The sequence below is a fragment of the Typopeltis vanoorti genome, chromosome 2, assembly GCF_054136105.1.
Source record: "Typopeltis vanoorti isolate ZY-2024b chromosome 2, IOZ_Tvanoo_1.0, whole genome shotgun sequence".
Classification (NCBI taxonomy): domain Eukaryota; kingdom Metazoa; phylum Arthropoda; class Arachnida; order Uropygi; family Thelyphonidae; genus Typopeltis; species Typopeltis vanoorti.
Window position 1 is genome coordinate 136,553,537 of NC_143550.1, and position 14,851 is coordinate 136,568,387.

Below are 14,851 nucleotides of genomic sequence, written 5' to 3' on the forward strand. Positions count from 1 at the left end.
GGATTAGATGGAGGAAAACGAATGTGCTATTTAGGAGTCGTTATAGATCTGAAAGATTATTTTTTGAGTCAGCAATGGCTTTGAAGAATTCTCCCAACCTTAACAAATATGGTTGCATTAATTTGCCAAAAATTTGGGAGACGGTTATCCTAAGAAAAACTCCTGGATAACTGCTGTTTTTTTTGTTTGTTTTTTTTTCCCTCGTTAGAAGGCGCGCCAAAAATAGGACTTTAGATCTTTTGTCTTTTGCAATTATATTGTTTCTCTCACTCACTGTCGCATTTACATGTGTGTTGTGCTCTGATGATGCTGAGTTGAAAATCAGCGAAATATAAGCGTTAATAAAACATCTTTGTTGTTAAAAGTGTTTGTGGTGTTGTTAATACCACGAAAAATAAGTCATGAATAACCATCAACACCTAAGCTTATCTGTTAGATTGAACATAAAACTGATTTGAACACAATCTTGTATGCTGCTAGTTTAGTGTTTAGCTAATTTCTCTTATTCGATATAAATTTATTCAACTAGCCTTCAACCTTACCAGCTTTGCTTATTTTGTCGTCTATTTATATTTAATGTGCCATTTTCACTACTCATCTTCAAATCTTTAGCCCATCAGGCAAGACCACCCATTTTAATCCACTGGGAACTGGGGATTTTGGACTCTAGGCCAAATTTAGTTGTCTTCCTTCAGCCTCATTAACAGTGTTAGTGCCCACATGCATCTATCACTGTTTTGTAATCCCTGATGATGACCAGTCTGACTTTGCTGGAATATCAGATTTATTAATTAAAGTTCTTATAATTAATATTCAGTATATATTGTAATTTCCCAAAAAATAACAGTTATGAATAGCCAATGTATAAGCCTTTCTACCAGAAGGAAGAATTAATTCTGATCTTTACACGGGATCAAATGGAAGAAAACAATACACCACAGAAGCTATTAAAAAGTTACGAGTAGTATCAGCAGTGAACACTATCCTACACATAAGTTAATCACGGGTCTAATATGCATGGCAACCATTATATATCCAACCCTAGAGGGTGAATGCAAGCACTTCATCTTTTGATTTTTTTTTTAATGTTATAATTTAATTTATTTCCACTATTTACTTATTTGCAGAACCTTGAGTTTTGTGACAAATGTTTTTGTGCTCTGACAATGCCTGTTTTAAGTCTGGCGAAATATCAGTGGCTTATTAAATTCTGCTTGATGAAAGCCACCTTTATGTTTCAAGGTGTCCTGAATGTTATGCGAAGACTAAGAGAGCTAATGCAATAGAGTGTCATGCCTAAGCACTTAACAAAAACTTTGGATTAAATAGTTCATTCCTGATAGACAAAACAGAAAATGGGTGGGTTATACATCAGTTGTTTGAAATTGTAGCCAAAACAACTAAGGTTATGAGGCATCATATTAAGTCTGAACTCTATTCTTCTAGCCAGTTTATCCGTTTTCCAGAAGAAAAAAATCTGTCACTTCTATACAAGACTAATCACCTTCAAGTGAAAAGCACTTACAAAGGTTCTTTGTATTATATACAGAATCTGAACCCAGATCTCTCCAAACCTAAGAGCTTATTCGTAGCAACTGAGCTATGGAGACCCCATCAGTTAAAGTATAACCTCTATATATTAATAGTTTCTGAGGTTCACTTAGTATTGGCAAAATTTACTGACTTAAAAGTAGCTGTCATACTGTTTAGCAATCTATGATATGTTCATCTTTTACATTTCAATCTTCTAAAGCAGTGCTTTCCAAACTTCTGGATGTCAGAGCCCCCTTTGGAAAAATTAAAATATTTCATCCCCCCCCCCCCGAAAAAAAATTGTAATATAGATACATATTATTATAATATTTATTGTATTGATATTCAATACAAAACACACACAGCGAATACTGCAAAAATCAAATGCAAATATTACATTTTTAGCATCTTACATACACATTTGACATGGCACATTATCTCATATTTTTATATAGATTAATATATTGTTATTGTACATTTGCAGTACAAGCACATGAAACATAAAAGGATTAGTAATAAAGAAAGAATTAAAAACTTAAAAGAAGTTTAATAGCAATTTAATAACTTATGGATCTGAGAGCTGGGTCAGAAGTAAAACACTTGACCAAAGACTAGAGACCGCAGATATGAGAGTCCTGAGAAAGATTATAGGCGTGAACAGATGGCATCAATGGCAATATCATATTAAAAACGAGGATATTAGGAAAGAACTTGACATTGTCAGCATCCAGGAATGCGTTAGCAGAGCTAATCTCAGGTGGTATGGTCACTTAAACAGAATGGGCAAGGAAAGATTAACAAAACAAGTGTTCTCTGCCAGGTTGGCAGGAAAACGACCCAGAGGAAGACCAAGATATAGGTGGATTGATAGGGTACAAAGTGCCTTAGACGATAGAAATATAAGATCTGATAATGTTGGAGTCTTGTCAAGTAACAGACTGATTTGGAGGAAAATTGTAGATAGGAAGTTAGTAATGATGTAATTTTTTTCATGTAGTACTATCATATCCTGTACACCCCTTGAGGGCACATGGCAGGAATTTGATGATGATGATGGATGTGTTTCAATACTGCTACATAAAAAGTCAATATCAGGTGAAATATTTGAAACTACAATTCTTAGATTTCTGCTTTGAAATGAAACTTATATGAATAAGCATATAGTTACTAATATTCGTTAAGCGCTGAAATACGCAGGAAGCAAAATTTGTGAACCCGCAATTTTTTTTCCATTTAGAATAAAAAAAATAAATAAATAAATAAATAATAAAAATTAAATACGTTTTTTTAGGATAAAAAAATCTACTTAGTCTTAAAACAGTTTAAATTTGTTTTCATTATTTCACGGCCCCTGTCAACAAAACCTACGGTCCCCAAGGGGCCACGGCACACAATTTGGGCCATGGCCATGTTCTAAAGCACTCAAATGCATTTCCCAAGCTATATAGACTTATGCCATATTACATTAGCTCTGTTTACACATTCTTCAATATTAATGTAAAGTTTCTTTTCTAATAACTTTGTTATTCTGCCACTGATGCTACCTACTCATGCCGTGAATTTTCCCTAGACTTCTCTGTCATTCCAGTTTTTCAATTTCAACTGTTTTGCTTCTGACTCAACTCTCTAATCGATATGTTAAAATTAGTCTGAATGCCATCTTATGTGCCACTAATTTGGAGTATTGCCTGATTTCTCTCTTATTCTATATAAAATTTATTCAACTGGCTTCCCACTATACATGGGTGGTCTGAAAAGCTCTCAGCCTCAAAACCATAAATGGCCACACTATCAGCAAGATTTTTTTTTCCCTAAGTTGGTACATCTGTCATAAGCATCCATGTGAAATTGCAAGTCATTCTATCAAGTGGTTTTTTTTATACTGCTGTCGGAAGCCAAAGTGTTGTCTGTATCCCTTGAAATTTATAAAATTGAGTACTGTATGGTTATAAAATCCTTTGTAAAAGAAGGTTTAATGGCAAAAGAAATTCATTCGAAGTTCATAAAAGTTTATGGGCACTCTTCTTCTTCATTTTCGACAATTAAGAAATGGGCTGTTGAGTTTAAACGTGGCTGTACCAGCCTTGAAGATGATCCAAGTGAAGGATGTCCAAAAAGTCTAACACCACCAGAAATCATTTATCAGTGCACGATATGGTATCGGATGACTGATAAGTCAAAGCGCGTGAAATTCTAAGACTATAGGCATTTCAAAAGAACGTGTAGGATACATTTTGCATGAAGAATTGCAAATCACAAAAAGCTTTGTGCAAGATGGGCGCCACACAGATCAAAAACGCACTCTCATGAAAATCTCTGAACAGTGCTTGGAGCGTTTTAACAAGAATAAAACTGATTTTGTGCATCGATTTATTACTTACGGATGAGACTTGGATTCACCAGTACACACCAGAATCCAAACAGCAGTCAAAACAGTGGACAGAAGTCGGTTGTTCAGCACCAAAGAAAACTAGGTCATGGCATCGGTATTTTGGGATGCTAAAGGCATTTTGTTTATTAATTATCTTGAAAAGGGTAAAACAATAACCGGGGAATATTATTCCTATCTTTTAACCAGACTAGACGAAAAAATTCATGAGAAAAGACCTAGTTTGCAGAAGAAAATCATCTTTCATCAAGACAATGCACCTGCTCACAAAGGTGTTTTGGTAACGAGAAAATTAAGGGATCTGTACTATGAATTGCTAACTCTTACTTCTATTTCTTCCCAAAACTAAAACTCTTCCTCGCTGGTCAGCGTTTTTCTTTGAATCAAGAGGTGATTCCAGCTGTAGAGGGGTATTTTGCAGATTTTACTGAGTCCACTACAGGGACAGGATAATAAAACTGGAGCATTGCTGAAATAAATGTATTAGTCTTAAGGGAGATTATGTTGAAGAATAAAAATAATTTTGAAATTATAAATGTTTTTTTTCATTGTTATGCCGAGAACTTTTCAGACCACCCACGTACTAGACATTTATTTGCCACTGAAAAATCTGTCTAAATTTTGTGTGTAACATCTTCTATACATTTTGCTAGAGTTGATGTATGGTTTTGCTGCTTATTTTCACTGACTTTTTTTTAATGAGGATTTTCATATTATTATAATAAGTGTTATCCAATTAGAATAAGGAGTAAACTTAATATCTTCTATTTGAACATCAGGTTTAATGCCACTTTCCTTAATAATGTGAACCATATATTTTATAATAACAGATAGCATTTTTTTAATGTAACTCTCACCCCAAAAGATTGTAAACTTATAGTACAATAGTACTGTAGTGTTTTTTTCTTTTCTTTCTTTCTTTTTTTTTTTTTTAAATTTTGTTAGGTAGCTCAATGGAAGTGGAACTTGTAGCTAGGCTGCCCAAAGATAGACTTAAGTTCAAATCTAATTGCTGACTGGAGGAACTTTTTATAAGCCTTTCTTTCACTGGTTCCTAAGTTAGTTGAACTCTGCCATGGGCAAGTGGGTTTGGGTTTTTCATCCCATAAACTCAAGAAAATCAGCCATAGAACCCACACTTTTTCAGACAATAACAGATCTTGTTAGGGTTAGGTACCAAGAGACGGCATCACTTGCTTGCAGTTTCATCGGTTGCTGCTTATAATCAGTGATAGTCTTGGGCCAGCTATCTCTGAATGGCTACCAATTGAGATTGAACTACTCACTCAGTCTCAAAAGATAGATAGGGTTAAAAGACCTCACCTCCTCCCTATAATGGAATAAAAGGTATTAGCTGATTATTATTAATTTTTTTATATTTATTTTTTACATAGTCCAGAAACACTGTTCTTCAGACTGAACATGTAACTTTTTCAAACCATTTGAGGGCTTGATGCAGGATGTGGTCTTACACTGGGCAATGAAATTCATCTCTCACCTAAAGATGATCACAACTATCTCTACCCATGACAAAATTCAAAACCGCAGCCTACCAGTTGGAGAGTAGATATGCTAACCACTCAGCCAACGACTGGCATACAACCTGCCTAAGAATATTAAACCATTTTCATGTACCATCTTTCAATTCTAATTTGTAATTTGCAACTTGTATAAGATATGTATGACTCTGTATAACATTCTCTATTTACACCATACATTTAATGTTCTGAGCAGTTCCATCCCTCCCCCCCCCCCCCACACACACACTTCAGTACCGTACCACATGCCTTTTCAAGATCAACTAAGCTTAAATCTTTATTCTATTCTATTTCTCAATTATTTGTCATAAGGTAGAAATCTGGTCTTTGCAAATCCTAAACATAGCCTGCTCTTCACCAGTTTTCTCTTCATTGATTCTCCTAGTGACATATGTCTGTGTTTAATTAGACAAAATGATTTGTGCATGTCGAGGGCAAGAAAAATCATTTTCCCCCCACCTCCTATGAGCATATAGTAATAAAAGAAAAGTGTTAAAAAGCTGGTGATTTAAACACACACAGACTTTTCAACCTTATGTTCAAAAGCTTGTAGAAATATACATTTTCGGTAATTTCAACTATTTATAAATTAGTCAATACATACTCAGAAACTCTGATGACATGTGTTGTAATGTAAAATCTCGTATAGAAAAAAAAAAAAGTCGTTTTACATGGACAACTAAATTACATATTATACTTGTGAGTAAAAGAATGTACAACTGTGCTGAGATAAATGTTGTAACTAGATGTTAAAATATTTGAATAAGAACCACTAGATTTGTACTTAAAATTAAGCTCAGACAGGATTAGGCTAAGAGACATAAGGCTAGCAACAGTCATGAAGGTCACCAGATTATGAATTTTCCCGCCAAAACCCAGCGATAGCATGGGTGACGGAGAAACCCCTCTAGTAAATCTGGTGGACTTTAGAGAAGACGTGCCAAGGTTGGGAGAATGATATAAAAGACAGATTGAGTAGCTAAGGGGCTCTCGTTTCGAAGTTTGTTCCTGTGCCAAGCCTTTCCAAAGATGGGGGGGGGGGGGGGGAGTGGCGTTCCCATAAGCAGCAGTTCCAACGAAGATGGGAAGTTTGCTAGTAGCAGAGAGAGCCTTTTCAAGATATCCCATCGTGAGACTCCCCGATGATCTACTTGTGTGTTGAATTATCGCAGGCATGTCCTAGTGCCCGATCAAACATTAGCTGGGGAAGAAGCGGAACGTGCCCATAACCCTTTAGGACCTATGACTGTGTAATGAACTAGAAAGATTGTAAGTAGAATGTTTCATGTAATATCATAGATTGTGAGGTTCAAACGAAAAATGTTGGTTTTGTTATCTTGTGGCATAGGTGTTAGAAAGAATTGGAAAGTTGTATTTTAGTTTGAGTGCGAATAGTAGAATACAGAGATCTACAGATTTGCCTATGTTATGTAATGCTAAGGGTGAATGTGGTTTAAGTTTTGCCTTTTATTGTTTACAACGTGAGAGAAGTTTAAGTGTTTAGTTTCATCAAAGTGTCTGAAAAATTAATGTGTAATTATGATTTCTTTGTCTTAAAGATTAAGTGAAATGCTTAATCTTGTGGGGAGTTAGACATGTGACAGGTATTGTCTCTAGTGTACTCTTGTTGTCTTAGTTAGAACCAGACATGTGATATGTGTTGTTTGAATGTTGTATATATTTGGTCTTGAGTAAGAATAAACATGTTTTTGTTAATAGCTTGCCTGATCTTGTTTAGCCAATGCACTTCTCATAAAAATACCGAACCTGAGTGACCTAAGAGTAGTAATAGCCACGACTGACTAATTAATTAATAGGAGTTGCTTGAGATAGAGTTAAATTAAGAGTTATTATTGTGCTTGGCTGAATATTTCTCTTTTATGTAAGGGAGGGAACAACAATTCTTTTACACGATGCTTAATGGTGCAGTCAATAAAAAAATAAATTTTTAGGGATCAATACATGGGACATATGGCAAGTAGATTAAGGAGTTGGCTCCAGCCAGAGGCTTTCCCTAAGTCTATAATTCAAGCACGTGCAAGAGCATAACGGCCTTGAGAGAGAGTGGGGAGGTAAACTAAGTTAAGGCTTACTAAAGGATTAAGATTAATTGCGAGTTTTATGCGTGAATTAGAAATTGAAGTCTATAGACAGTTTGAACTAGCTCAAGCAACTACGATATAAATTAAATGTAGAAAATTATTACAATAGCACAGTAGAAACATCCATTCGTTAGAGACCAGGGTTTCTCAAACTGTGTTCTCCGCGGAAAGTGAATAATTGTTCCGTGAAAAATTATCAAAATCAATACGAGCGTGGAATGGCTTTTAAATGGTTTGAAAATCAGGAGCTCCTCATTCTGCGTGTGAAGTGTGCTATTTATGCCAGTGCATGCTGGCCTGACTCAGCCGCAAGCGGTTGTGGACACCTCAGAGTGCGAGTCAAGTATGGAGGTATCTATTCTAGGAAATGTGCAGTCACAAGCAAGGTCAATGCAATGCGGCCCAGTATGCCTGTAGTGTGCGCTGACGCATTTTTGCAATGTGATACAGCCTGCTTCAGCGATAGTGTGTGCTTAGCTTTGCATTGAATACGAGACCGATGATACTCGACTCTAACCAAGGTGTCCCGTTAAAATTTCAGGATTTGTGAAGTGTTCCACTGTAGGAAAAATTTGGGAAATGCTGCATTTAGACATTCATTAAATCCTTAAATAAATAAACAAGAAGTAAATATAAAACTATTTTACAGTAATATCTTTGTACTTGTGAAAGAATATAAGAACTATAAAATTATCTAAATTTTATCCTTTCCCATTTAATGGGGGAGAATTAATTTAGAATTGTCACTGTTGATGAAAGTCGGTGTTTTCAGTTTGATCTGGAAACGAAATGTCTTCACCCCAGCAAGACAGGTTGCAAAAATCACGTGTCAAGACAACGGTCATTATTTTTTTCGACACTGCTGGAATAATCCACCATGAATTTGTTTCTGAGGGTACCACAGTGAATAGTCAGTATTATTTAGGAGTAATGCAGCGTCTGTATGCACGCATTGTTTTATGTTGCATGGCAATGTGCCCATACACTGTATGCTGCCAGTGAAGCAGTTTATGGCTTTGAAGTCTATCTGTGTGACCAAACACCCCCCTCTATTCATGAAATGTGTCTTGAAAGGGATGCGCTTCAGTGACATTGTGGACATCCAACATACCATGACTAAGAAACTGAAGGAGGTTCCCATTCAGGACTTCCACCGTGTCATTGATCACCTGTACGACAGATGTAAACGTGTGGAGTTAGAGGGAGAGGTTATTTTGAATCTGTGTAACTGAAAATTCCAAATATTGTTCTTTGTTTTATTATAATAAATGATGTCTCATTACTTAACGGGCACACCGTGTATGAGTGGAAGAGTAGTGTGTATGTGTGTTAAAAAATCTCCAGGAATAGATAAAATTTCTGCAAAGTTCTTGAAAGCAGAAGGAAAGAAACCAGAATACAAAATATGTGAATTTATTTCAACCATTTCTTTTATATCAGCTCCCACACACATGAGAAGTCCCAAGATGTATGACATGACAGTGCTGTGTGTGTGTGTGTGTGTGTGTGTGTGTGTGTGTGTGTGTGTGTGTGTGTGTGGTTAGAAGACAGGAATTTGTTTATATATATATATATATATATATATATATATATATGTTAATGAGAAATAAGACAGGATTATGATTTATTAGCACTGAAATTAACAAGGGTACCAGACATCCCCTCCCCCTTTCCCATTCTTCCACTCTGAAGAACTAGATTAGGAATTCTGAGCGTTGCAGTAGTTGACAATCTGGAAGTTTGGGTGATTTATGTAAAAAAAAATGCAAGGCTCGTCAAATGAAAGAGAAGTGAAGTGTACTGTCACCAGCAAAACTGTGAACTGGACTGGAAGTTGACTGGAGAAAGTTGTTGATATATAGAAGGAGAGTAAGTGAAAGAACACAGGTTTGTGGAATCCTAGCATTAGCTGCAAAGTCTGAGGAGAAAGAGCTATCCACCACTACACGTCTGTGATCAGACAGAAGGTATGAAAAACCTGGTTGCAGAATGCAGATTTGAAGATGAGCAAAAGCTTATATTTAAATCCCATATCCTTATTAGTTTTTACATTTCATCAAAAATAAAGTATAAAGCTCAGTTGAACTTTATTTTATGTGGTTAAATAAAGTTTGCATGCTATGGTGTTCCAAAACTGCAAAAAAATTGCACTCTGAAGTACTTAAAAAAAATTAAATCAACAATGAGAGTAATCAAATAAAAGCAATATATGTTCAATGAACACTAGTTTAACTAAGAACATATATTTCCCTAGCAAACAAAAATAACATTACCTTTCACTTGTATAAGCATCACGTCCTTCTGTGGCAAAAGAGGACCTGTTCCTGTCGTACCTTTCTTTAAGGCTATAGCTTTAAAATCTTCAGTGCTGGCAAGTCCAGCCAAAGCTGAAAGAGCTAGATCAGATGTTTTTGCCACTAAAATAAAAAAAATGGAAAACATTTTTATAGGAATTTTACAGCATTCAGTTTTATTAAATAAGTGGGTTACCTTCCTAAATCTCTTTGTTGAATAGTCTAAACCAGCATTTAAAAAGCAATGGTTGATTTTCTTAAAGTGGCAGATCAAGTTTCAAGAGTTTAAAGTAAGCAAAATTTCTACTAATTCAATATTTGCTATTATAATTAAATATTATTATAGCAAACACCAACATAATAAACTCATTTACTAGAACAAACTACCAAAAAGACTGAAGTGCTCATAACCATAATGCTGAAGAAAATTCACTATAACAAACTATTCTCTATAACAATTCCTGTGATTCTTGCTAGTTTACTATAGTAGTGAAAGTCAAATGTAATGTTTTATCAGTAGCAGCTTAACTCACAAAGATTTTAAGAATTATCAATACGTTAGCACAAGAAGATTATTTAATATATTGTCAGATATTTCAGTTTGAAAATAAACTATCATTAGTGGCTTGACAGGAAACAGTCTTTTACAAGGTCCTTGTAAAAAACTGTTTCCTGTCAAGCCACTGATGATAGTTTGTTATTTCAAACTGAAATATCTGGCAATATATTAAATAATCTTTTTGTGGTAACATGTTAATAATTCTTAATTTCGTGTCACAAGAATCTCTCAAAACCAGAATTCTGCAAAATTTTTTTTGTAATAGCAGCTGCAGAACCTTTTTACTTTTACTTACTTAATAGGAAAAACATGCAGGTCTTTGTACTTGGTAAATATTCCCTAACATTGCTGCACTGGAAAAAAAAAAAATGCTTGTACACTAAACTGTGGTGGACCACATCTTACCAACTGCAGAGGATGCAAGCAATACTTGGCCACCCAAAAATCAACAAAAGAAAACCTAAGAGCCCCATCAACAACTGAATGGGCACCCACAGTGAATGCCAATATCCCCCCCCCACACACAACAAACTAACTAAGCACGTGCTTTGTATGCAGAGATGGTGGCTTCAAAACTTGCAGGAAAAACTAAATACCCATGCCCAACCACATCCACCAAACTCAAGTTGTTGCAGCCACTCTGAAAAAAAAAAAAAAAAAGTTAATTGAGCAAAGCAAACCCTAATTAGGACTCCACAAACAAAGTTTGTCCAAAATCCTTACTGCTCTAGTCAATGGTTAGCAAGTATAGAAGGTCAAACTCTCTACAGACTGTGTAGAGAGTTCCAATGGTCTAAAAATGCATGAACTGCAAGAATTCACGCCACACTACCTTACTGAGGTATCCTCGTAAACGAAATGCACCTTCAGCAAGCCGACAATTCAAAAACTCAGGAACTATGTTCTATACTGCAATGACAGACCCAATGCTGGGGAGGAGCACACCCATATTTGCCAAGCTCAATATAGAACACAACATAAAACATAGGAGGATTTACAATTTCATTGTAAATCCTCCTATGTTCCTCCCATTTACAGTTTGGATCTCTGCTCCCGTGATTTCTGTATTAGTAGCAGGAATATTTACAATGAAATCGTAAATCCTCCTGCTACTAATACAGAAATCACAGGAGCAGAGATCCAAACTGTAAATGCAGGTCTCCTGAAAATATACTCCATATATATATATATATATATATATATATATATATATATATATATATCCCTAAATAAACAGGTACTGGAAGCAGACTTCACAAATTCTAGACACAAATGAAACAGTGCTAGTTACAGGAGACCTGAATGCTAAGCACACAGCCTGGAACAGCAGAACCACAAATCAAGATGATAGAACCTTCAATGACTTTGCTCTGCTGCTAGGAACACAGTGTTCACAGACACTCCAAAAACCCAAGTACTACAATGTGGCAGAACATCTTGATGTCCTTGACATAGTGATACTACAAAATACTTGTATTGCACATCAATACCAAATAAGTGCAATGGATAACCTCAGCTCTGACCAAAACCCAGTTTTACTCCAAATGAATTTACAGCATGAAAATATCTCAGATCGAGACCCAGCTGTCAACTGGAAAAAAACTAAAGACAGCTCCACATGAATCTGTTGGTCCAGTTCCAGTGATCGACTGAAAGGGAAAAAATCAACAACTCAACTTCAAGCTTAGAATAGCAGATAACTGCATTAACAGCTGCCATCACGGATATGCCATGCACAAACTCTAACAATCTCTAACATACAATCTCTAAAGAAAGGATAACAATTTCCAGATGATGTTAAAAACCTAATCCATGAAAGAACAGAGCCAAGTGACAATACCACAGAACACTGGCAAGCACTTAACAGGACATGAGTATAAAAGGAGTTCGATATGTGTGTTTAAAAGTTATCGAAATCAACAGTAGGAGACAAAACTTCAGTCCTTAAACACAGAGGACCAGATGCTTTGGAAAATAATCAAAGCTCTGTGCACAGACTGCAAAACTCTCCGCCAATCTGTGGTTACCATGATGTAGACAATGTTGAGGATTTTGCCAACAGCCCAGAGAAGTAGCATAGTCCAAACTACACCCATGCAAATCTAGATTTCATCAGCAAAGTATACACTTGGGTAAGTTGTATGCTAAAATGCCAAAAGTACATAAACCCCCATCCAAATGACATCACCTGCTGAGATACATGAAATCATCACCAAACTTAACAGGAAAGCACCAGGCCCAGATGGAATTTCTAACAAAATCATTAAAATGCCTGCCACATAAAATTGTAATGCACATTGTTGCTATCATTACTACAATATTATGATATCACTACTTCCCTACATGATGGAAAGTAGCAGGTATAATCTTAATCCCAAACCAGGAAAAGCAGAACAACTTCCCCAAAACTATCAACCCAATCAGCCTACTTTCCTACCTAGGAAAAACAGCTGAGAAGCTAACAGTAATAAGACTGTTAGTGACTGCAGAAAGTCACTAAAGAATTAAATCTCATTCCTGATGAGCAATTTGAATTTCAGGAGAACCACTCCACAGAACAAGTTCTCAGAGACATGGAAAACATCAGTGTAGGATTCAACTGGAAGCAGTAGACAGGGACAATTTTTCCAGGACATCACCAAAGCATTCGAAAAATATGACACAATGAGCTTCTTTTCAAACCCTTGAAGGCCAAATTCCCACTAGGACTGGTCAAACTTACAAAATCGTATACCTCAGTGAGTGCAAACTCCAAGAGAAGCTATAGGGAATTAGATCATTAGAAGCATTCAGCGATATTGTCTAAATGCAATATCACTACATCCCTCAGGGCTTCCTACTATCACCTCTGCTCTATGTAGCTGACATCCCACACAGAGTTGCTACCACAATAACTATACACATGATACTACAATAATGGTCCACTCCTTGCAACCTATACTGGCAACCAAAAAACTGCAAAATGCAATCTCAGTATTAGAACAAGGTTAAAAAAAATGGCAAATTGATGTTAATACTGACAACAGCACTGAAGTGCTATTCACAAGAAGATGAGTGTCCTTAGAGGGTTTATGAATCAAATTTCATACAGAAACTATAAAAGTTTCATATGAAATTTGACCAGAGAGCTTACAGGAATATATGACAGCATCCATATACTTGCCTCCTATTCGTCCATTTTGATAAAGATTCACTGGTCTGACAGTGAATCTTTATCAAGTGGATATTAAATCCAGCATTATTACAAATCCAAATATAGAAACTATAAAAGTTTTGTATGAAATTTGACCAGAGAGCTACACTCGCCGGTATTTATGAGTTGCCATAGCCATACCATTTTCTATATTCGGCTTTGAAATATGGATTTAATATTCACTTGATTTTTATAAATTTTGCATCGCCAAAGTGAAGCCTTTGGCGATGCAAAATTTTTGGCTCTTTATTTTAGTAAATACTCTTACACACCGACCGAGAGTTCACCTACGAAAAATACACCTCTCTGATGTCTCAAGTTCCTCAGTACTGAGAGTTTTTGCTCTCTTAAGGTTGCTGCCTGGTCTCTGACGAAAACCAACCGGTTTGAAACAGCTGTACGGCCAGTGGAACTTTATCAAAATGGATCAATAATAGGTGAATATATGGATGCTCTCATAGCAGTTATGTCTCCTATAAGGTCTGGCTGGGTGACTCGTAAATACCAGTGAGTGTATTCCCATAAGCTCTCTGGTTAAATTTCATACGAAACTCGTATAATTTCTGTATTCGGCTTTGAAATAATGCTGAATTTAATATCCACTTGATTTTTATAAAGTTTACAAATAGTATTTAACACACCACAGTTCATAAGAAACAGAGCTTCACCAAGAAGCTGATATCCAAAGAAGTTCGATATATGTCCAATCAATCCATCTTGCCAGAACAGTTAACCATGGCATCTCTTCTGGGTCTGGCTCCCAGTGATGACATTTAATAATGTTCATCTTCGGGCTTACTTATTTCCTGTAATCCAATCTTTTAGATCACTCAGTTTTTGGAGAGGTAATCCTGCACTTTAACAGTAACGTGGATAGTGGCCTTTCCCTATAATGCATAGGGCATATACATACCCAAAAAGATGTGTGCTTTGCATTATGGGATACTGAGGCAATTTATGTTTATCCTCTATATACAAGCCCTAGTCATGAAGATACTGCATGCACAAATTTGTTTATACTTTGATAAAGGATTCTGCATAAGTTACAAGTAGACACAGTTGAAAAATCATTTAATTAAAATGAGTTACTCTTATTATTGTTGAATGGGCACTTCCACGAAGACTCATCGTGGGAGAGCCAAACTATCAACAATATCTATTCTGCTTCTCATTGAAAATTAACTAATGTATCGTGGATCATCATCAGTGCAACATAGTTGAAATTAAAAAGATTAAACAACAA

General features: G+C 35.9%; 1 protein-coding gene across 3 annotated transcripts in view; it reads right to left on the reverse strand.

Annotated features, from left to right (window-relative positions):
* The window catches only part of LOC150109453 (uncharacterized), a 710,474-nt gene that overhangs the window by 131,905 nt on the left and 563,718 nt on the right, over window positions 1-14,851 (reverse strand). For all 3 annotated transcript variants that reach the window (XM_090413228.1, XM_090413221.1, XM_090413233.1), the window contains exon 20: window positions 9,836-9,979. In XM_090413228.1, the coding sequence (XP_090269354.1) occupies window positions 9,836-9,979 (144 nt within the window). The remainder of the gene's footprint in view (window positions 1-9,835; window positions 9,980-14,851) is intronic.